The sequence below is a fragment of the Symphalangus syndactylus genome, chromosome 22 (genome assembly GCF_028878055.3).
Source record: "Symphalangus syndactylus isolate Jambi chromosome 22, NHGRI_mSymSyn1-v2.1_pri, whole genome shotgun sequence".
NCBI classification, from domain to species: domain Eukaryota; kingdom Metazoa; phylum Chordata; class Mammalia; order Primates; family Hylobatidae; genus Symphalangus; species Symphalangus syndactylus.
This window is the reverse complement of record NC_072444.2, coordinates 25,656,389-25,678,421: the sequence shown is the minus strand read 5'-3', so window position 1 is coordinate 25,678,421 and position 22,033 is coordinate 25,656,389. Positions and strand designations below refer to the sequence as shown.

The 22,033-nt window shown below is 44.2% G+C and overlaps 2 protein-coding genes across 6 annotated transcripts in view; one reads left to right on the top strand and one right to left on the bottom strand.

Moving 5' to 3' along the window:
* MTOR (mechanistic target of rapamycin kinase) overlaps positions 1-22,033 on the bottom strand; it is a 156,909-nt gene that overhangs the window by 81,921 nt on the left and 52,955 nt on the right. For all 5 annotated transcript variants that reach the window (XR_008653986.2, XM_055262403.2, XM_055262404.1 and 2 more), the window contains 3 exons: positions 17,540-17,682; positions 12,556-12,718; positions 12,273-12,418 (listed from right to left, as the gene is read on the bottom strand). Coding sequence is in view for 4 of the 5 variants with exons in the window: in XM_055262403.2 (XP_055118378.1) it covers positions 12,273-12,418; positions 12,556-12,718; positions 17,540-17,682 (452 nt within the window). In the remaining variant the exon portion in view is untranslated. The remainder of the gene's footprint in view (positions 1-12,272; positions 12,419-12,555; positions 12,719-17,539; positions 17,683-22,033) is intronic.
* On the top strand, positions 2,379-9,301 carry ANGPTL7 (angiopoietin like 7). The gene is made up of 5 exons (XM_055262417.2): positions 2,379-2,974; positions 5,292-5,392; positions 6,606-6,800; positions 7,485-7,683; positions 7,878-9,301. Exons 1-5 carry the CDS (start codon positions 2,605-2,607, stop codon positions 8,045-8,047), a joined length of 1,035 nt encoding a protein of 344 aa, XP_055118392.1. The 5' UTR covers positions 2,379-2,604; the 3' UTR covers positions 8,048-9,301.

Below are 22,033 nucleotides of genomic sequence, written 5' to 3'. Positions count from 1 at the left end.
TCATGCTAAAGGCTAGATGCTTCCGATCCAAACTTACGGACCTCCTCCTACCTTTCCTAAAAGGGACTGTTACATGGGGTACAAATATGAATGATTAATTCATTTTCTGCCCAGATATAAGAATCAATTCATAACACTTTCCTGTTTGGGTGAGCTACTGGGAAGAATAAACAAAAGCTGGCTGGAACTCCACAAAGTTCCATTGTTCTTTTGTGCTTTCTCTGCTGCACTGTTACATGGGAGTTCCAAGGAAGCAGGGTCACGTGGGATGCTATACATCAGTAGTCCCCAATCTTTTTGGCACTAGGGACTGGTTTCGTGGAAGACAATTTTTCTATGGACCCGGTGGGGGTGGGGAGATGGGGGATGGTTTCGAGGTAAAACTCTTCCACCTCAGATCTTCAGGCAGTACTTAGATTCTCACAAGGTGCATGCAACCTAGATCCCTCACATGCACAGTTCACAACAGGGTTCACACTCCTGTGAGGATCTAACGCTGCCACTGATCTGACAGGAGGCGGAGCTCAGGGGGTAATGCTCACTCACCTGCCACTCACCTCCTGCTGTATGGCCCTGTTCCTAACAGGCCATGGACAAGTACAGGTCTGCAGCCTGGGGATTAGGGACCCCTGCTATACATGACTGCATGGTGCATAGCACTTCTGTGGCATGTGGTTTAAGCTCAGTGTCATTTGATGGCCAGGAGATCCACTTGAAAATCCCTATTTTTAGCAGACCTTGTAGGATGCCAACATTTGGGGCCAGATTCTCATTACTGAAATGAATGCTATGGAGCTAAGGCTGCGGTGCCCAGCTGGGCTAGACATTTGCAAAAAGAGAGCAGAGACTGGCAGACAGTGCCAATTCTCAACAGAATCTTTTGATTAGAATGCCAAGTTGCTATAAGGGTATCAGTAACATCCTCACCCTTTAGCAGGCAAAGGAGGCTGGGTATGTGAGAAAACAAACTCTGATCCACCTCATCCTCTACCGCTTTTTGATTCCGAGAAAAAAAATTGTTCAGTAACTCCAGCTGCCTGAACAGAAATTACTTTCTAGAGGAGCTAGAAGCCCTGACTGGAAAAGAGCTCTGGGGGATTATAGCATGGGAGGAGAGCTGTCAGGCATCAGGCTTATGTGGGAAGGACCCACGCTGACTATAACAGTACAAGTAACTGCTTGAGTGGCTCCATAACATGGAAACGGCAATCGTATGTTCCAAAGACAGAGTTACTGTTTTAAGGACAGAGGAACCTTTGTATAGATTCTTAGTGAAAAGCTTATTTTAAGGATGTTTGCTGAAATTCCATGTTTTTCACATTTGTTTTCAAAAGAGCAGTGTCCTTCATATATAGTACATGAAAAATTACAATATTCATGTTTCTTAGATACAAAGTCATATATAAATAGAGGAGGAATAATTTCAAATTGCAAACCATACCAGCAAAGAAAGAGGGAAATGAGACTCTAGATATGGATTTATTAGGTGACAGGGATTCTTTTCTCTATATTTTAATATATTTTCCAAGTTTTGAACCACAGGCTAAGGATGGGCCTGTTCTCTGGACTGCCTAAAAACTGACAGAAGCGTGGGTGACCAATCCCAGACATGCTTGGCACTGCTGAGTTTTCATCTCTGTTGTAATCTTCTGACACTTCCTTGCAAAATATCAAGTGTTAGATGCTAATACTGGCCCTCTTTTTGTTGAAGGAGAAAGCATGTAAAAAGACAACTGTCCAAACCTTGTGGCTACAAAGTCTTTTTTTGGCTTCCTAAAAGATTTACTCTATTCTTCTATTTCTAGAACTTTTCTAAGTTGGAAGATTTCAAATGTGAGATAGTGTTAGATCCAGGTTGAGTAAGGATTTTATAAAATACTAAATGATGATCAGAGATGGGAATAATCAGCCTAGATAAAAGCATATTCAGCAGGATGTCAAAATATACCAGATCCTCATATAAACAGCATGGATTACATTAACAGGCCTCCCTGGGTGAGTAGCGTCTCTTTTGCCTACCTTAAGCTCACCCCATGGTTATATAACCTTTTGAACGGAATCTGGAAATTCCTCTGACCCTGCCCTGCTTGCTGATAGAGTTGAGCCAGTGGCTGGCAGGGGCATAATCTAATAGGCGAAACTGGAAACACACAAATTCACAGTCCTCTTGTCTCAGCCCAGAGACTGTACAGGCAAGAAAAGAAAGACTCGCCCCATCTCCCTCCTCCCCTCCTCTGGCCTAAGTTGCCGCTGACTTCACCCAACAGGCACCTGACCCTCCCAGATGAGCTGGGAGGGGCTAAAGCCTGGTGCAGCCATGGTGGGGGTGGAGGTACAGGCAGCAAACAATATTTAAGATGCTGACTTGTGGAGCATTTGGGCTTGGGAAGGAAAGCTATAGGCTACCCATTCAGCTCCCCTGTCAGAGACTCAAGCTTTGAGAAAGGCTAGCAAAGAGCAAGGAAAGAGAGAAAACAACAAAGTGGCGAGGCCCTCAGAGTGAAAGCGTAAGGTTTAGTCAGCCTGCTGCAGCTTTGCAGACCTCAGCTGGGCATCTCCAGACTCCCCTGAAGGAAGAGCCTTCCTTACCTAAACCCACAAAAGATGCTGAAAAAGCCTCTCTCAGCTGTGACCTGGCTCTGCATTTTCATCGTGGCCTTTGTCAGCCACCCAGCGTGGCTGCAGAAGCCCTCTAAGCGCAAGACACCAGCACAGCTCAAAGCGGCCAACTGCTGTGAGGAGGTGAAGGAGCTCAAGGCCCAAGTCGCCAACCTTAGCAGCCTGCTGAGTGAACTGAACAAGAAGCAGGAGAGGGACTGGGTCAGCGTGGTCATGCAGGTGATGGAGCTGGAGAGCAACAGCAAGCGCATGGAGTCGCGGCTCACAGATGCTGAGAGCAAGTACTCCGAGATGAACAACCAAATCGACATCATGCAGCTGCAGGCAGCGCAGACGGTCACTCAGACCTCCGCAGGTAAGGAGACCAGTCTCCTGCGGGAGCGTGGACTGCCTCCCCATCTACAGCACTGCTTCTACATATCCTGGTCATCAGAACCACTACTGGGGCCTCTTTTGGGGGTATACTTTCCCTTTAGTAAAGGCTTATGCAGTATTTCCTTTGACTTCTAATGCTATGTAAGTTTACCTAACACCTTCACAGGTCTCTTTTATCCACACAACGTTTCAGCCTACCATCTTGGAGTGCTGAGATACTAAATGGTTTGCCCAAAGTCACCCATCAAGTCTTAGAAGCAGGGTTCAAGTCTTCCTGATTGGTGTAGCTCTGCTACTTCCTCACCAAGAGCTGACAGGCTATATCTCAAGAAATTCCAAGGAAGCACCCAACTGTAACAGCTGTGCCTCTGGAAGCAAAGTTTTGCCAGAAACAGTTCTCTGGTGTTCCTAAGATTTACCGGGAATGAGCATTAATGGAATTTTGTGTCCTCTCTCTGTAAACATAACTCTTCTCATTGGCTCAGAGTTAAGTGTAGAGACACATAGCCATGTGAAGAGTCCCTTTGTGTTCAGGAAGGATGCGGCTCCTTAAGGTTCCTCAATTGTGATACGTCTATTTTTTTCCATGGTCTTAAACGAATTTCTCTGAATACAGGATTTTTTAAATGCAATGCTGAAATATAGACTTAATAGGCCAAAAATAAGATAAATTTAATCTTTCTTTTGCAAAATAACTTTTATTTCTGGTTAGCTCAGCTCAGGTGGGCCAACATGAATTTACAGTTTAGAGATAAAAATTTGGTTTTCTGAAATTATCAGGAAAACGTTAGTTGTAAGGAGCATATCCTATAGATATGTCATTTCTTGCTGATATAAAAACCATTGGTCCCATTATAAACTACATGAAGAATAAAGACATGATCAGCTTCTACTGACTAAGTCAATGGTTAACCTCAGTTCAAATTAAGAAAAAGTTTTAACATGAAACCGAGCTTGAAAATTCTGTTACCTGAACCAACACTTATCAATCACTTTCTAAGCATGGACTTCCTGGCCCTCAGTTTGGGATTAGAAAGGTATTCTCAGGCCATTTTCCAGACAAGTGAGTCCTGATTTGGTCTGTGAGATGAAACCAGACATGCAGAAGACCAGGCCAGACAGAGGAATCTGACCGTGCCACTTCCTGCTCATCCAAACAGGAGGCTTTCTCACCATCCCGCAAGGAGGTTCTTGGGGTCAAGTGCAGCTCTCCCGCCAGGTCTCTTACTCTTCTTGCCCAGGACATCATTCCTTATTTTTCTTCTCTATGACTAAGTGCTCAGTTACCCTTATATTCTATAAGTAGGTAGTCCCTTAGAGTAAGCAGTAAGTTGGTGCTTTCACCACTTACAAGAGGAAATGAAGAATAGTGATGGGGAAGGCACATGTACTCTGCCTCCCCTTCCCAAGGTGCTCTGCAAGAGAACCTAGGTGCCTTGGACAACTCCCATCTGCCATCTTGGTGCTTCTCTCTAAGGTCCCAGTGCAGTGATCACCAAGAAAAGCACCCTGAGACATAGCAGGCAGGAAGCTTCTCTTGGATATTAAGGGCCGCAGCCTCTGAATCCTATCAGAAAAGGCTGTCTCTTCCACAGTGCTCTTTGATATTTGGAATACAGAGCCTAAATACTGCATAAAGTAGCAGCTCCATGGCCCTAGAGTAAAAAAACTGGCCAGTCTGATGCTCTCATTTCATTGTTTTAACAAAACTTCTGGGGGGAAGGCCTCAAACGTTCTTCTGAGTGCTTTGAGGTCCTAGCTGGATGGAAGGGGAAAATATATGATAATAAAATCTATCTCCCTTAATTATGGTCTCAGGTGGCAGTAGCCACCACCTCTGAACAACAACAAAAACAACCAACCAGGAAACATCAACAAAACCAGACTCTATGAGATATTCACGACTGATTTGTTATAGAGGCAGCTGTCTAAGAAGTCTGAATCCATCTGATAGGAGTATCTGTTACGTGGCCCTCATACACTGTAACATTTCTAGAATTCATGGCCCAGCTATAGCAGAATAATTTATTTCAGAGTTAACCTGAAACCACCTGTTGGAACGTCCCACTAATGCTATCCAGGTGAAGGGCTTCCCTACCCCTCTGCTCCACCACTAGTAAAGCCAAAATACATCCCCTCTGGATCTCCCCATATCCACCTCTCCCAAACGCAGACACTGACGGGTAATTAACACCAGTGGGAATCCCAGGGTGGAAATAAAGGCTCAGTCTCTAAACATTCAACTCAGATGGAGCCCCTGGGTCTAAATGCTCACCCTGTGGTTTGTTCTCTTGTAGATGCCATCTACGACTGCTCTTCCCTCTACCAGAAGAACTACCGCATCTCTGGAGCGTATAAGCTTCCTCCTGATGACTTCCTGGGCAGCCCTGAACTGGAGGTGAGGTCATTACAGTCACTGGCCATGCCCTAATACCTGTCCTTCACCCCCTCAAGGGAACTACAACAGGGCCATTCACAGTTTAAAGAAAGGAAAATTCGGCTGGGCGCAGTGGCTCACACCTGTAATCCCAGCACTATGGGAGGCCGAGGCAGGTGGATCACTTCAGGTCAGGAGTTTAAGACCAGCCTGGCCAACATGGTGAAATCCTGTCTCTACTAAAAATACAAAAAAATTAGCCAGGCATGGTGGCGGGAGCCTGTAATCCCTGCTACACAGGAGGATCGCTTGAACTCAGGAGGCAGAGGTTGCAGTGAGCCGAGATCACGCCACTGCATTACAGTCTGGGAGACAGAGTGAGACTCCATTTCAATTAAAAAAAAAAAAAAAAAAAGGAAAACTCAAACACAAGCAAACACACCAAACACCAGAGAGCTATGCAAACACTCAGTTTATGCCCTGCACTCCAAACCCAGGCATCTGTTTGGCCCCTTCAAATCATTATCAGTCAAACACCAAGCCTTCTAACATAGATCAGATCATTCTTATAACCACCACACAACTTAGTTTAAATCTCTTGCCATGTCCTAGAACAGCTATTCCTTGGGGGAGGAGAAAAGAAAACACGAAAGCAGCATCAAAAGTATCTGGATTTTCACCCAGGCATGGTGGCTCACACCTGTAATCCCAAGTTTTTTGGGAGGCGAGGTGGGCGGAACAATCACCTGAGGTCAGGAGTTTGAGACCAGCCTGGCCAACATGCTGAAACCTCGTCTCTACTAAAAATACAAAAATTAGCCCGGTGTGGTGACAGGAACCTCTGGTCCCAGCTACTAGGGAGGCTGAGTCAGGAGAATCACTGGAACCCAGGAGGTGGAGGTTGCAGTGAGCCAAGATTGCACCACTGTACTCTAGCCTGGGCAACAAGAGTGAAATTCTGCCTCAAAAAAAAAAAAAGTATCTGGATTTTTCCCTCCAAGCTTTACGTGCACTCACCCCCGGGCCCAATTTGCATCGTTCTTCCAGAGCAGTGCACCACCCGCCCCAGCTCACCAGCAGTGGGGCAGCATCACTACCCGAGTGAGCCAGTGTGACTGCAGGGGTGCACACATCTACTGGCTATGCAGGGACAGGAACAGGTTGGGAAGCCTGCCCTCTTGCTCCTGCCTTCTGCCCCTGCAAGTCCCTCACCAGAGTATCCACTCTGCTTCAGGTGTTCTGTGACATGGAGACTTCAGGCGGAGGCTGGACCATCATCCAGAGACGAAAAAGTGGCCTTGTCTCCTTCTATCGGGACTGGAAGCAGTACAAGCAGGGCTTTGGCAGCATCCGTGGGGACTTCTGGCTGGGGAACGAACACATCCACCGGCTCTCCAGACAGCCAACCCGGCTGCGTGTAGAGATGGAGGTAAGCACAAGGCCAGGGGCCCCATGACTGGACTAGTGCCACCACACATGACTGTGTACAACTCCGGGGGTGCCATTCCTATTCTGATTCAAGACAAATCTGTATATTCATTGTGATGGTTTTCCTGCAAGTTGTAATGGAGTTGAGGAAAAATAGGTATTTTTCCTTTCTGCACCCCCCAACCCCCCCACAAAAGTGGGGCTGCAGGTGGGACAGGAAGAGGCCAGACCCAGGCCAGAGTAGAGCAAATTCAACAGTCAGCTGTGCTGAACACTAGTCTTTGCTCTGGCCGAGCATGAGGTCCTTTAGGTGCAAATCTTACTGATACTGGTTGGGGACCCTTGCTGAAGGTCTGAAAGCACTCACTATATCCTCACATTTCTCTTATAGCAGCTCTGTGTGGGATTCAGCAAAAACATAGCTGCACCTTATAAGCAGGAAAGTGAGGAATATAGAAAGAGAGACTAATCAAGGCCATATGGTGAATCAGGAAAGAAGTTCAAGCCTTGTTTTCTGATTCCCAGGTTAACACAGTAAACTAAACGTAAACAAGTAATAAAGTCTTATTAGATTCACATCTATAAAAAGATGTTTGGCTACGGGGCTGTCAGGAGAGAAGGAGTATAGAGACAACATGAAATGGAGCCTGCTGCACTTTCTTTAAGGCTCTGCTCCTCCTGACAGGACTGGGAGGGCAACCTGCGCTACGCTGAGTACAGCCACTTTGTTCTGGGCAATGAACTCAACAGCTATCGCCTCTTCCTGGGGAACTACACTGGCAATGTGGGGAACGATGCCCTCCAGTATCATAACAACACAGCCTTCAGCACCAAGGACAAGGACAATGACAACTGCTTGGACAAGTGTGCACAGCTCCGCAAAGGTGAGATTTGGGGGGACCGGAAAGGAGAAGTTCAGGTACAAGCTCATAATTCCACTTGAGGAGAAAGAGTGAATTATAACTGTAGAGTTGATATTCCGGTTTTGGTATTCTTTCTGACGCTGGCTCTAACTCCTTATCTGATGTCTGGTCTATCACAGTCAACTTACTAGCACTGGGTCCGTTTCTCATGCCAGGTGGCTACTGGTACAACTGCTGCACAGACTCCAACCTCAATGGAGTGTACTACCGCCTGGGCGAGCACAATAAGCACCTGGATGGCATCACCTGGTACGGCTGGCATGGATCTACCTACTCCCTCAAATGGGTAGAGATGAAAATCCGCCCAGAAGACTTCAAGCCTTAAAAGGAGGCTAACGGGGAGCACGGATGCAGAAACTGAGACACTTGGAGACTGGATGAGGGCAGATGAGGACAGGAAGAGAGTGTTAGAAAGGGGAGGATTGAGAAACAGCCTATAATCTCCAAAGAAAGAATAAGTCTCCAAAGAGCACAATAAAATCATATGTACCAAGGATGTTACAGTAAACAGGACGAAGTATTTAAACCCACTGGGTCCTGCCACATCCTTCTCAAAGGAGTAAACTGAGTGGGGTCTCTCTGCCCAAGATCCCTGACATAGCAGTAGCTTGTCTTTTCCACATGATTTGTCTGTGAAAGAAAATAATTTTGAGATTGTTTTATCTATTTTCTCTAAGGCTTAGGCTATGTGAGGGCAAAACACAAATCCCTTTGCTAAAAAGAACCACATTATTTTGATTCTCAAAGGAGAGGCCTTTGAGTGTTAGAAAAAGGAGTGAAGGAGGCAGGTGGGAGATGGGTATTTCTATTTTTAAATCCAGTGAAATTATCTTGAGTCTACACATTATTTTTAAAACACAAAAATTGTTCGGCTGGAACTGACCCAGGCTGGACTTGCGGGGAGGAAACTCCAGGGCACTGCATCTGGCGATCAGACTCTGAGCACTGCCCCTGCTCGCCTTGGTCACGTACAGCACTGAAAGGTACGAAGCACCGGCAGGAGGTGGACAGAGTCTCTCATGGATGCCGGCAAAAAACTGCCTTAAAATAGTCATAGTTAATACAGGTATATCTATTTTTATTTACTTTGTAAGAAACAAGCTCAAGGAGCTTCCTTTTAAATTTTATCTATAGGAAATGGCTGAAAACTGAAGGTAGATGGGGTTATAGTTAATAATGAATGCTGTATATAAGCATCTCACTTTGTAAAAATAAAATATTGTGGTTTTGTTTTAAACATTCAACGTTTCTTTTCCTTCTACAATAAACACTTTCAAAACGTGAGTATTTTCTTTTTAAATTCTTACCATTAGCACTTAGAGCAGGACAAAAAGTTAAAGTCAAATCAGAGGGTGAGCAGTGACAGAGGCCCGGGGTTGGTTTTGGTGTTCAGGGCAACCAAGTGGGGAGCAGAAGCCAAAAGGGAATAGGTGAGGGACAAAAGGGCAGCAACCAGGACAATTCTTCGTAAAGGGGATTACATGTCTGGGGCTGGGCAGTGAAGGCATCCAGCCTTATCAGACCTTCTATTCTACTTAGGATAGAGAAGCAAAAACAGGCCAGCAGACCTCACCCTAATGCTTGGGGCTAACCAAGTAAAAGTGGTGTGTGTGCGCTTTCTAATAAATAACCACTCAATCCTCTGTCCCCAAGAAAGCAAATATATTTACTGATATGTGAGCTTTAAGGAGATGGGGGTACTTTATACTATCTCAGTGTTAGCCCTGATTTGGGATTACATCTGGGATTTAATTTGCCCTGTAACAGATAGGTTAAAAAAGTCAAAGGTTGCAAGACAGATTGAACTAGTAGCAAGAGAACAATACTGTCAACAGAACACAGTTTTTTAAAGCAAAGACAAAAAAATAAGAAATAGCTGCACAAGGCCAGGCGCGGTGGCTCATGCCTGTAATCCCAGCACTTTCGGAGGCTGAGGCGAGTGGATCACGAGGTCAAGAGAGTGAGACCATCCTGGCCAACATGGTGAAACCCCCTTTCTACTAAAAATATTAGCTGGGCATGGTGGCATGCACCTGTAGTCCCAGCTACTTAGGAAGCTGAGGCAGGAGAATTGCTTGAATCTAGGAGGCAGAGGTTGCAGTGAGCCAAGATTGTGCCACTGCACTCCAGCCTGGAGACAGAATGAGACTCCATCTAAAAAAAAAAAAAAAGAAAAGAAAAGAAATAGCTGAACAAAGATGTTTTTGTGTAGGGCTACCCTAATTGTTTCAAAAAGAATTTAGGGAAGTTGACTCAAATGTGTATACTAAAATAAGCTCTAAAAAAGCAGACAAATTGGTGAAGGGAAAATAAGAGTAGGAAAAATAAAGCCTGTGGGGGTTGGGGGAGGGATAGTAGTAAAAACAGGTAAGATGTCTGTAATTTGTTGGAGGTAGACCAGGAATTTAGCTTCAAGCTCTCTAGTAGCCACTATGAGGAAGGAATTCAATCCCTTACTGCAAAGCAATGTCTCCAAGGCCAGATCAAAGTAGTGGCTCAGGGACATACAACCAACAGTGGGAAAAGACCCCTGAGAAGAATTTCCATGAGGCTTACCCACAGAACTAGGGGTAGTGCTGTGAGCAACTTTGTCTAAGGCTGTTTCTTAAAACTTCCTTCGGTAAAGACGACAGTATACCACCACAACCGGGCTTAGGAAAAGCAGCTTTACGAAATCAGAAGTAAAAACTGCAATTGGAAGCAAAAACAGAAAGGTGATGGGAAGACACAGGAGACCAGCAGAAGGGAGGCAGAAATGCAAGCTGAGCTGACTTAGCTGAGGACACCCAAAGAGCCGAGCACACTGGCTTTTCCCAGAAACAGCATTCATTCATTCACTCATTCATCCATTTATGTATTGAGACAGAATCTCGCTGTCATCCAGCTAGAGTACAGTGACGCAATCTTGGCTCATTGCAACCTCCACCTCCCAGGTTCAAGCAATTCTCCTGCCTCAGCCTCCCAAGTATCTGGGATTACAAATGTGCGCCACCACGCCCAGCTAATTTTTGTATTTTTAGTAGATGGGGTTTCACCATATTGGCCAGGCTGGTCTCGAACTCCTGACATCAAGTGATCCACCCACCTTGGCCTCCCAGAGTGCTGGGATTACAGGTGTGAGCTACCCCACCCGGCCTGGAACAGCATTTTAAACAAAGGACAAGATCAATCTTCAGGGAATTCTGAGGATTTACTTTCAATTATATTTGCTTACAAAGCTAAATAACCTTCTAGAGCATTTTTCCAGGCCTCTGACTATATTTTTCTGCTACAAATCTGCATAACTTTCAGTTTTTATGATTGTATCAAATATGGGGAAAAATTAAGGGTGGAATTGGGAAGGTTTCAAATAGGTCTCAAATAGGTGAGCAAGGAAATTAATATGCAAAATGAGTTATCTGACCTTAAAGTGATCATACTTAGTTACCATATTTTCTGTTAATTATCACGTGACAGCACATTACCTAAGCCAGAGATGGAAGGAAGAAAGTGGATTTTCACATTTACTGTGCCTGATTTGAAACTGAAGCATGCCTCAGAGGACGGCATGTTTTTAATTGTTCCTACATGGTATTTCAGAAATCAACATTTTCTCCAAGTCCAATTTATTTCGGCAAAAACACGATTCTATTTCTATCTTTTTGCTAACTTTTTAAAGTGTTAAGGGAATTCTTTTAAATATCTTCTCAAAAGCACAGCTAGGAAAGGACTTGGCTATTTGATTACCCTCTCAAACAAAGGAGGCTCTATCCTCCTTTGATAGAGCCACACAGCAGGCTCTATCAGCCACGGTGAAGGAACTTATTAGCCAGATGATTTTTTCTAAACTATCTGCAGTGAAATGACCGATCATGTTAGCATTCACATGAAGATAATGAGATCCCAGAGTTGATATTCTCTGATAATCATTAGGGGAAGTGAATGGTTCTTTAGGAGCTGGAGCTAATGTTTCGTGCTGCTTGTAATTTCCTAACAGCAGAAAATTTATTAAACAACCTATTTTTTCCATACCCAGAAGACTGAAAACTGTCTTAACAGAGGAGCGAACATAACCACATCAGAGAAAAGACCATTAGATTTCAGATTATACTCTGCCTTTTATATTCACAAAACACCAGAGGAGGAAGATGCAGGCATCAATAGATTTAGTTGATAAAACCCCACTGTGCCCTTGGGTACCCTCTGAAGCCCAGGAACCAGCATTCTACTCCAGCTCTAGACAGCACTATCTAACCCAGACATAAAACCTATCTTCCTAGGCTGCCATGGCCACAGAATTGCTTCTCAACTAAATTTCACTGGAACAAGAAAGGACAGGTTGGAAAACAACAGGAGCCCAGGTGATAAGGGTCAACAGAAATGACAATCATGGCTAGATTCCCGGAGAGAGCCATCTGCAACAACATGTCATTTAAACGTGCTGGCCAGACCCAGAGGCAGATTTCACAGAGCAGAAGTCTCCAAGTGACTCCAGTGAAGTGGCACCAGGCAGTGGGAAAAGAGAGGTCATTTTGCATGAAGGCAGCAATTAAAATGGGTTTATGGCCTACCTGATAAGAGATTCTAGAATGGCAGGGGTGGGGCCTTTCTGGAACTCCAGTTCTTTGTAGTGTAGTGCTTTGGCATATGCTCGGCACTTGGCAGCTCTCTCACCCAGCAGAACAATGCCATTGTCATCTCTCAGTGGCAGAGGGCCCTAGAGGAGAGCAAAACCTCACAGCATAGGAAAATGGCAGATGGGGCACAAACAAGAGAAGGCTGTGTGGGTGCTTCTCTCCTCCCACCAGCTGGTTCCCTGTCAGCCTCCATCTGGACAATGGGGAAAAGTCTCACCTTGTCACTGTGTTCCATGAATTCAGCCAAGTTTAAGAGGGTCTGTGTGACTTCAGCGATGTCTTGTGAGGTGAGGGCCAACTCGATGCTTCTGATGAGCTCATCCTGTTGATCTTCATTCAGTTCAGACCAGCAGGACACAAATGCAGCATTGAAGAGATCCCTGAAGGCAGAGAAGGTGGAAAATGGAGAGACCTCCCATGCCTCTGCCTGCTGCCTCAAAGTCACACCTATCAATCTGCTTTTGGCACCACTGATTTTGGTTATACAGACCAGTGCTGTCCAAAAGAACTTTCCTGTCCAATATGGTAGCCAGTGATCATTAAAGCACTTGAACTGTGGCAAGTGTGGCCAAGGAACTGAATTTTACATTTTATTTGTTTTTAATTAACCACATATATGGCTAGTGTCTACTGAATCTTACACTGCAGGTACAGACATTGTGATATACAGGGACTTGGGGGGCGAGTGGCAGGGAGGGGAGAAGAGCAGAGCAAAGTGACTTTTCTCCAAAGGAATTATTTCTCGGCAGTTTTTGCATCATTTCTCTTCACTGGAGGAAATGGGAAATGAACAGAATAGGGACTTCTAACATAGAAGTTGGCATTAACAAATGCAGAAAATAATAATCGTTAAATGGTTCTTGGGATGTTTCTGGGACAATGTCTAAATTCTTAAGGTCAGAAATGTCAAAGGCAGCATCTGCAAATTGCTTTCAAAATACAACCAGAACCCTTAGTTGGATGGTCATAAAAAATGACAACAGGACTAGAAGCATTAGCAAATAGGATCCAAATCCTTAAGTTCTAAAAGATTTTCTAAGACAACAGTTGGGGCCTCACAAAGACGTGGAACCAGAGGTTCCATTTCAAAGATTACTATGACTACTTTACATTACCACAGTACCACATGATGGACACATTTGCCATCCCTTACATCTAACATTAATCCTGTCCTCCCCACTGTTCTGGTGACTGTGCGGGGAAGGAAGTGGGAAAAAACAGGATATACCTACAATGGATAGATTTAGCATTTGATGCCTCTATACCTATTTTCTGTTACATATTAACAGGTTAAGTTAGACCAACGTGTATAATTTTGGAATTTGATAGAAAAAACAAAATTTGAAATCCAAAGGATAAAATGAAGACCAAAAAACGTCTGTTATAAATTTAAAAATAAGGCTGGGCGTGGTGGCTCACACCTGTAATCCCAGTACTTTGGGAGGCTGAGGCGGGCGGATCACAAGGTCAGGAGATCAAGACCATCCTGGCTAACACGGTGAAACCCTGTCTCTACTAAAAATACAAAAAATTAGCTGGGTGCGGTGGCGGGGGCCTGTAGTCCCAGCTACTTAGGAGGCTGAGGCAGGAGAATGGCTTGAACCTGGGAGGCGGAGTTTGCAGTGAGTGGAGATCATGCCACTGTACTCCAGCCTGGGTGACAGAGCGAGACTCTGTCTCAAAAAAAAAAAAAATTTTTTTAAATAAGTTTTCGGAGCCAGGTAATTACAGTCGCTGGTCATCCTGGTGACTTGGGAGGCTGAGGCAGGAAGATCTCTTGAGATTAGCAGTTCAAGACCAGCCAGGGCAATAAGCAAGACCTTCATCTCTAAAATCATAAAAAAAGTTTTCCTGATCTAGGTCAGAGGCCACGTTGGATCCTGAATGAATGTATTTGGGACTAAGGGGATAAAAACATTATGTGTATATCACAAGCCTCTCGTGGATAACATTGTGCTCAGAGGTGACTTGAGCGAAAAGAGGAATAATAAATACATCAGCTGAGTATATGATATCTCCACACTACGGAAACAGGGAAGTCCTAGAAACTATTTTAAAGCATTAAAAAATACTTGAAAGAAATTAGAGGAAGGAAATCATGGCATCAAACCAACAGTCTCGGGGCCATCACTACTGCTAAATATGTATCATAACAGCAAACAAGTTGCTGACAAAAATGAAGTGAAATGCCTTGCTTTCTGCTTCTTGCCAATGCGAAGGGCTGCTTATTAATTAAATCACCATTTTATGCCTCATTATAAATAATGTCCAATGCAGAAAAATTTAAGAAATAAAGAAGAGAATAAAAAAGAAAATAGTCACTCCTTAAGCCTTCCCTAGAGATAACACTGCTATATTACTTTCTAATCTTTATCCTATTCACATTTATTTTAATTTTCAATTTTGTATTCCATTTTATTTACTTACATTATATTATAAATCTTTCACATGCATTAGAAGTTTTATAAACCAAAAAAAAATTTTTTTTGAGATACAGTCTTGCTCTGCCATCCAGGCTGGAATGCAGTGGCATGACTGTGGCTCTCAGCAGCCTCCAAACTCCTGGACTCAAGCAATACCCCCGCCTTAGCCTCCTGAGTAGCTAGGATTACAGGTGCATGCCACCACGCTTGGCTAATTTTTTATTTTTGTAGAGATAGAGTCTCGCTAGGTTGCCCAGGCTGGTCTTGAACTCTTGGCCTCAAGTGATCCTCCTGTCTTAGCCTCCTAGAGTGCTGAGATTATAGGCAGGAGCCACCATGCCCAGCCTGTAAACCAAATTTTAAATGGCTGTTTAAGATTTACTATTTAGGCCGGGCACAGTGGCTCATGCCTGTAATCCCAGCACTTTGGGAGGCCGAGATGGGTGGATCGTGAGGTCAGGAGATCGAGACCATCCTGGCTAACATGGTGAAACCCCATCTCTACTAAAAGTACAAAAAATTGGCCAGGTGTGGTGGCACGCACCTGTAGTCCCAGCTCCTTGGGAGGCTGAGGCAGGAGAATGGCTTGAACCTGAGAGGCAGAGGTTGCGGTGAGCAGAGATTGCGCCACTGCGCTCCAGCCTGGGAAACAGAGCAAAACCGCATCTCAAAAAAAAAAAGATTTACTATTTAAAACAATATTTTTTTTGGCGGGGTTGAGGGATGAGAAATTACCTGATAGGTACGATGTACACTATTATTCAGGTGATGGTTCTACTAAAAGCCCAGACTTCACCACTATGCAACATATCCATGTAACAAACCTGCATGTGTACTCCAAAATCTATAAAAAGTTTTAAAAATTAAAAAAAAAAAATGGTGATAACTCATGCCTATAAATCACAGCACTTTGGGAGGCTGAGGCAGGATGACTGCTTGAGTCCAGGAGTTTGAGATCAGCCTGGGCAATATAGTGAGACCTCGTCTCTACAAAAAATAAAATTAGCTGGGCCTGGTGCATGTCTGCAGTCCCAGCTACTTAGGAGGCTGATGTGGGAGGATCACTTGAGCCCAGGAGGTTGAGGCTGCAGTGAGCCGAGATTGTCCCACTGCACTCCAGCCCGGGCAGCAGAGACCCTGTTTCCAAAACAAAAACAAAAAACCAGGCAGGGCGCAGTGGCTCACGCCTGTAATTCCAGCACTCTGGGAGGCCAAGGCGGGTGGATCACTTGAGGTCAGGAGTTCAAGACCAGCCTGGCCAACATGGTGAAATTCCATGTCTACTAAAATTACAAAAAATAGCCGGGCATGGTGGCGTGCGCCTGTACTCCCAGCTACTCGGGAGGCTGAGGCAGGAGAATCGCTTGAACCCTGTAGACAGAGGTTGCAGTGAGCCACAATCGCGCCACTGCACTCCAGCCTGTGTGACAGAGCAAGACTCCATCTCAAAAACAAAAATAAAAACAAAAAACCAACCAAACAACAAAAAAGATGTCTAAAGTGATGAATATCCCAATTATCCTGATTTGCTTATTACACATTATATGAATGCATCGAAATATCACATGTACTTTAAAAATATACGTACATCTATTATGTATCAATAAAAAAATTTTTGGCCAAGTGGTTCATGTCTGTAATCCCAGCACTTTGAGAGGCCAAGGTGAGCAGATCACTTGAGGCCAGGAGTTCAAGACCAGCCTGGCCAACATGGTGAAACCCTGTCTCTACTAAAAATACAAAAATTAACTGGGCATGGTGGTACACACCTGTAATCCCAGCTACTAGGGAGGCTGAGGCAGGAGAATCTCTTGAACCTGGAGGCAGGGTTGCAGTGAGTCACAATTGCACCACTGCACTCCAGCCTGAGCAACAGAGCAAGACTCTCTCAAAAAAAGAAAAAAAAAAATTCTGGCACATTCTATTTTCCAAAGATGTCTGCAACAGTGGCTCCTGTCCCATAAACTTTGTTAGAATATTACTTCTCTATCAAGAGGTGGGTGTCCATGTCTTCTTCCCTTGAGCCTGAGTGCGCCTTTGTGGCTGCCTTGAGCAACAGAGCAAGGCAGAAGTGACTCTTCATGACTTCCAAGACTCTTTATGACTTAGGTCATAAAAACACCATGCTCTTCTACTACCTTGTTCTCTTGGGACACTCACTCTTGAAGCCAGTCACCATCTGTGAGAGGGCCCAAGCAACCCATGGAGTGATCCCATGGAGAGGAACCAAGGCCCCCAGCCTTGGGTTCCTAGTCGAGAGTCACCTGCACTTTGCCAGACACACAAGCCAGCCTTGAATGCGGATCCTCCATCCTGCCCCAGTCAAACCATCTCCACTGACACCATGTGGAGCAGAGGCGAGCTGTCCCAAAAGTCCTCCCAAATTGCAGATTCAGGAGTAAAATAAATAACTGTTACTGTTTCAGACCATTTTTTTTTCCTGTGGTATTTGTAACAAACAGCAATAATTAGAATACCATTGTTATTGGAAATAGGTTACATTTGACTATTACACAGTTGCTTTTAGAGTTATAAATAACTTTGTAATTAAAATGTTAGTCCTGAAGCTACTAGAAAAAGGAATTTGTGGTCTACTAGCAAGGTTAAGATAGATGCTACAGTATGAGCTTGTTGAATTTGTCTTTTTCTTTCTTTGCATCCCACAAAATTAGAAAAATTAAAAATACCAGCCCCTTGATTATTACTTCTAATAAAAACTAATCTGTATATATCGTTTTCTATGTGCTGATCTTCTCCACCTGCCCTGACACACTATACCTGGCCATTGGGTTGTAGGCCTGTGCCAGGGCCCAGCAGGAGCGCAGGGAGGGCGACGATGAGTCCTTCAGCAGCTCCAGGCTCAGACGTCTCAGCCATTCCAGCCAGTCATCTTTGGAGACCCTCCTGGCAGCGCCCCAGGCCTGTGATTCCCACAGGTGACAATGAAAAACAATCAATTTCCAGGGCCAATTGAAAAAGTCCTCATCTATTTAATGATTATTCTACTTTTAGATTTATAAAATCCATCTTTCATGATAAAATTCCCCTAGAGTGCAAATACAAAAGAATAATATTTAATTAAAAGCCATAGGCCAGGCGCGGTGGCTCACGCCTGTAATCCCAGCACTTTGGGAGTCCGAAGCGGGCAGATCACGAGGTCAGGCGATCGAGACTATCCTGGCTAACACCGTGAAACCCCGTCTCTACTAAAAATACAAAAAATTAGCCGGGTGAGGTGGCAGGCGCCTGTAGTCCCAGCTACTCGGGAGGCTGAGGCAGGAGAATGGCGTGAACCCCAGGGGGCGGAGCCTGCAGGGAGCCAAGATCGCACCACTGCACTCCAGCCTAGGCGACAGCAAGACTCTGTCTCGAAAAAAAAAAAAAAGCCATAAAGCAATAACAGCAACTCCGGAACATAACACACTGTGGAAAAAGCCTGTTTCACAACTCCTTTGTGTTGGACTCTGACTGCAGCAAAGGAGCTCTACAGAACCAGAATACATGGGATTGCCACACTCGGGTGCATTCGACAAAGCCTAATGGGCTCCAGCAGGGCATGAAGGGAGCTGCGTCCTCTGCATTAGAACACCAGCTCATCTGACAGTGAAGAGTCATGCAAGAAGTGGGAAAAGGCTCAGGTTTACACCATGGTGAATCATGTTGCAACCAGGTGGGCAGTGAGCCCAAAGCACATGGCACTATGGTAGAACATGAAAAAGGGGTTGAACAGATTTAATTTCTACTCTGTCCCCTCCAACTTCTCTCAAAACTCTGAACTCTACAGACATCAAGAGTTACTACCAAGGGAAGCTTAGGCAGGTGGGTGGAAAGGCTGAGGTTTTGGAGGACAGTATAGTGTAGTGGACAACAGCTACACTTGACTCAATGGCTTCAGTTCAAATCCCAGCTATATAACATAATTGGCTCTCTGATCTTTGGCAAGTCACTTAACTCCTCTGTGCCTCGGTTTCCTCATCTGTAAAATGAGGATTATAGTTTCTGCTTCCTGGGGTGTTTTAAGTTAATAAACGTAATGAATTTATAACAGTGCTTGGCACAAAGTTAGTACTATTTGCCTATTTCTCTAAAGTTAGACACATCTGCTTGGGATCCTGGCTCTTCCACACAGCAGCTGTAACACCCTGGGCAAATTACTTGAATTTTGCAGCTGAGCCTCAGAGTTCCTCATCTAGGGATAATGTATCTAAATGGCTTAGCTGGAATAAAGGAGCAAAAAATGATTGTTATTATTCAAAATGTCAAAACGACACCTATTTGAACTGGCCTAGCCCTAACTACACTAAATCCCTAACTTTTAAAATATGTTCTTGAAAGATTTTTCCAGCAGGACAAGTCAATCCTCCCTAAGTGGGGAAATCATGTAAGTCAGAGCAGAAGGTCTCAAACTTTGGACTAGTGAAGTGGTCCAGTGAGTGAAAAGACCCCCAGGTGCTATACCATCAAGGACTCAACCATCACCTCCCTGGGATACACTGGAGATCTGCTGTTGCTTCTAAAGAGTTACGGATGAATAGAATTATACAAACTATCACTTTATGTCAAAAACCGAAGTAGAAATGTTACAAGAGATGAACTAAATAATACCACTAACCATATAATGAGTACCTCTGAATGAGAAGGAAGAGGGAGACTAGATACCAAAGACTTGACTTTTAGACCTTGTTCTGTTGAGCACAATGGGAATATCCAGTCCTTTCCTGCCCACAGATACCTGGTTTCTTCCCTACAAGATGGGTCTGTGTGTAGCTGTATTACATTACACAGCAATTGTTAAAAGCTGCAAATAAACAGGGAAGTATTACTAGTTTCTTTTTCCCTCTAATGAAATGAGGTTGGGCCCAGGTAGGGCAGAAACAATTCAACACAGTGGTTAAGAGAGTGGGCTCTGGAGTCATGCTATCTAGGTCAAATCCCAGCTCCACCACTGATGCTAGTTGACACTGGGCAAATTACTTAACCTGTTAGTGCCTCACGGTCCACATCTATAAAGTGGGACAGCAATGACAGCACCTAACTCATGGGGTTATCATGCAGATTAAATGAGTTAGTATAAAGTGTTCTACCACAGTGCTTGACACATGGAAAGCACTCAATAAATGTTAGTTGTTACTATTACTTGATAAATGGCAGTAAATAGGTTTTCAAAAAATCATAGCTTAATTTATTGACTAGGCCAAGTTCCCCATGTGGCCCTTTCCCCCTGCTCTGTAAAACATTATCAACTCTCAATTCTCTGGGTTCTATAACAACTGTGTAAACACGAGCTGCTTCCTCTTGCCATCCACCCACTGCTGAACGCCTCATCTGGTGATGCTGATGCCTGTTCATGGAATGCCAGCTTACTCATGGTGAAGGTAAACCCAAACAGATTATCATTAAGACAGACAGTAAAGCTGCTGAAAATTCTGGAAGGCATTCTAGAGGTATACATAAATGCTTTTTATGTTTTCTGTATCACATAAATCCTATATTATCATAACCAATAAAATGGTGACTGAGGTGGCAAATTGTTACTCTGAAAGTTGGTTAAGACTGATAAATATACCAATCCCTAATTATTATCACATGATTATAAGGAGGCACAATTTACTTCTGAACAATGAGGTCTGCTGCCTTTTTTTTTTTTTTTTTTTTTGGTGAGACAGGGTCTTGCTCTGTTGCCTGTGCTGGAGTGGTGAAGTGGGATGATCACTGCTTACTGCAGCCTTGACCTCCCAGGCTCAAGAGATCCTCCCACCTTAGCCTCTCGAGTAGCTGGGACTATAGGCATGCACCACCATGTTCAGCTAATTTTTGTATTTTTTGTAGAGGGGGAATTTTGCCATGTTGCCCCAGATGGTCTTGAACTCCTGGGCTCGAGTAATCCTCCTGCCTTGGCTTCCCAAAGTGTTGGAATTACAGGCATGAGCTACTGCACCTGGCCCCCTACCTCTTTTTGTCTTTTTGTTTGTTTGTTTGTTTTTTTAAAGAGAATCTTGCTCTGTCACCTGGGCTGGAGTGCAGTGGTGCAATCATAGCTCACTGTACCCTGGAACTCATGGGCTCAAGTAAACCTCCTGCCTCAGTCTCCTGAGTAGCTGGGACTACAGGCAGGTGCCACTCTGCTCAGCTAATTTTTAAAATTTTTTCAATTCCTGTTTTTTTTTTTTTTTTTTTTTTTTTTTTTGAGACAGGGTCTTACTCTGTTGCCCAGGCTGGAGTTAATTTTTTTCATTTTTCATTTTTATTATACAGATGGTGTTTTACTATGTTGCCCAGGCTGGTCTCAAACTCCTGCTTCAAGTGATTCTTCCATTTTGGTCTGCCAAATTACTGGGATTACAGGCATAAGCCACCACGCCCAGCTCCCACAATTTACTTCCCAATGAAATAGATCTGAGAGTCAGCTGTGGAGGATTTTGTCTAGAGTTTTGAACTTGATCTACTTTCTCAGGTGAGATAAACTAAGAGTCTTTTGTCTATCTGGCAAGGTTTATGCTTATTTTTTCCAAGTCTGGGTAGAAAGCAAAACCTCCTGGAAGCAAACTAGATTACTGAGGAATTTCCTAAAATAGAGAGAACAAAGCTCTAAAGCAGGGTGGACGGCTGCCTGGTTGGAAGGACATTCTGAACCTAGTCAGGATGAAAACATCTGGGTGGAAATGTACATCTGGCCTCCTGCCTGGCCCCTCCCTCCAGTGTGAGGTGTCCGCAGGGTGGCCTCAATGATTATCTGGGAATGCCAAGTGACTGATAACCTTTTTCTTCCTCCTAAAGTCTCAGAGTAGCAGTTACAAAATCCCCAGGGGGAAAGCAGCATCACTCCTGACCCAGGAATATTTTACTACCTCCATCTTAACCCAGCAAACGTTTCTTAGCAGTGGTCACTTGAAGCTGTTCATGTGAGTAAAGACTCTGAAACAACAGTAATAAACCCCCAGTGTTCCAAAGCTGGGCGTGAGCCCGCACACATGCACAAAGGACTGTGTTCAAATCTTTATGGACTTTGCCAAAAGAAGTGAACGAGTCAGCTGGGACACAGTCTTGCCCAGTTCTTCACCTCTATCTGCTGCTGCACATGGAGTGAGCTGGCTAATATATGAAAAATAACACTGAAATCTAAACTGTAAGTTGCTTACAGTCACCAGAAACATGAAAGACTAATGCAAAATGTGGAAAATACTCGATGTGGTATATTTATTTAAAAGTAGGTGAAGTAATTATGATTATTGTACTCTGATTCACTACAGATGCTTTGAAACTGCCTGTTTT

Excerpts from the sequence above, each read along its gene's own strand:
- ANGPTL7 (XM_055262417.2), top strand. The coding sequence starts at position 2,605 with ATGCTGAAAAAGCCTCTCTCAGCTGTGACCTGGCTCTGCATTTTCATC. Across the intron at positions 5,393-6,605 it reads TGGGCAGCCCTGAACTGGAG|GTGTTCTGTGACATGGAGAC; the intron begins GTGAGGTCATTA and ends ACTCTGCTTCAG. Across the intron at positions 6,801-7,484 it reads GGCTGCGTGTAGAGATGGAG|GACTGGGAGGGCAACCTGCG; the intron begins GTAAGCACAAGG and ends TCCTCCTGACAG.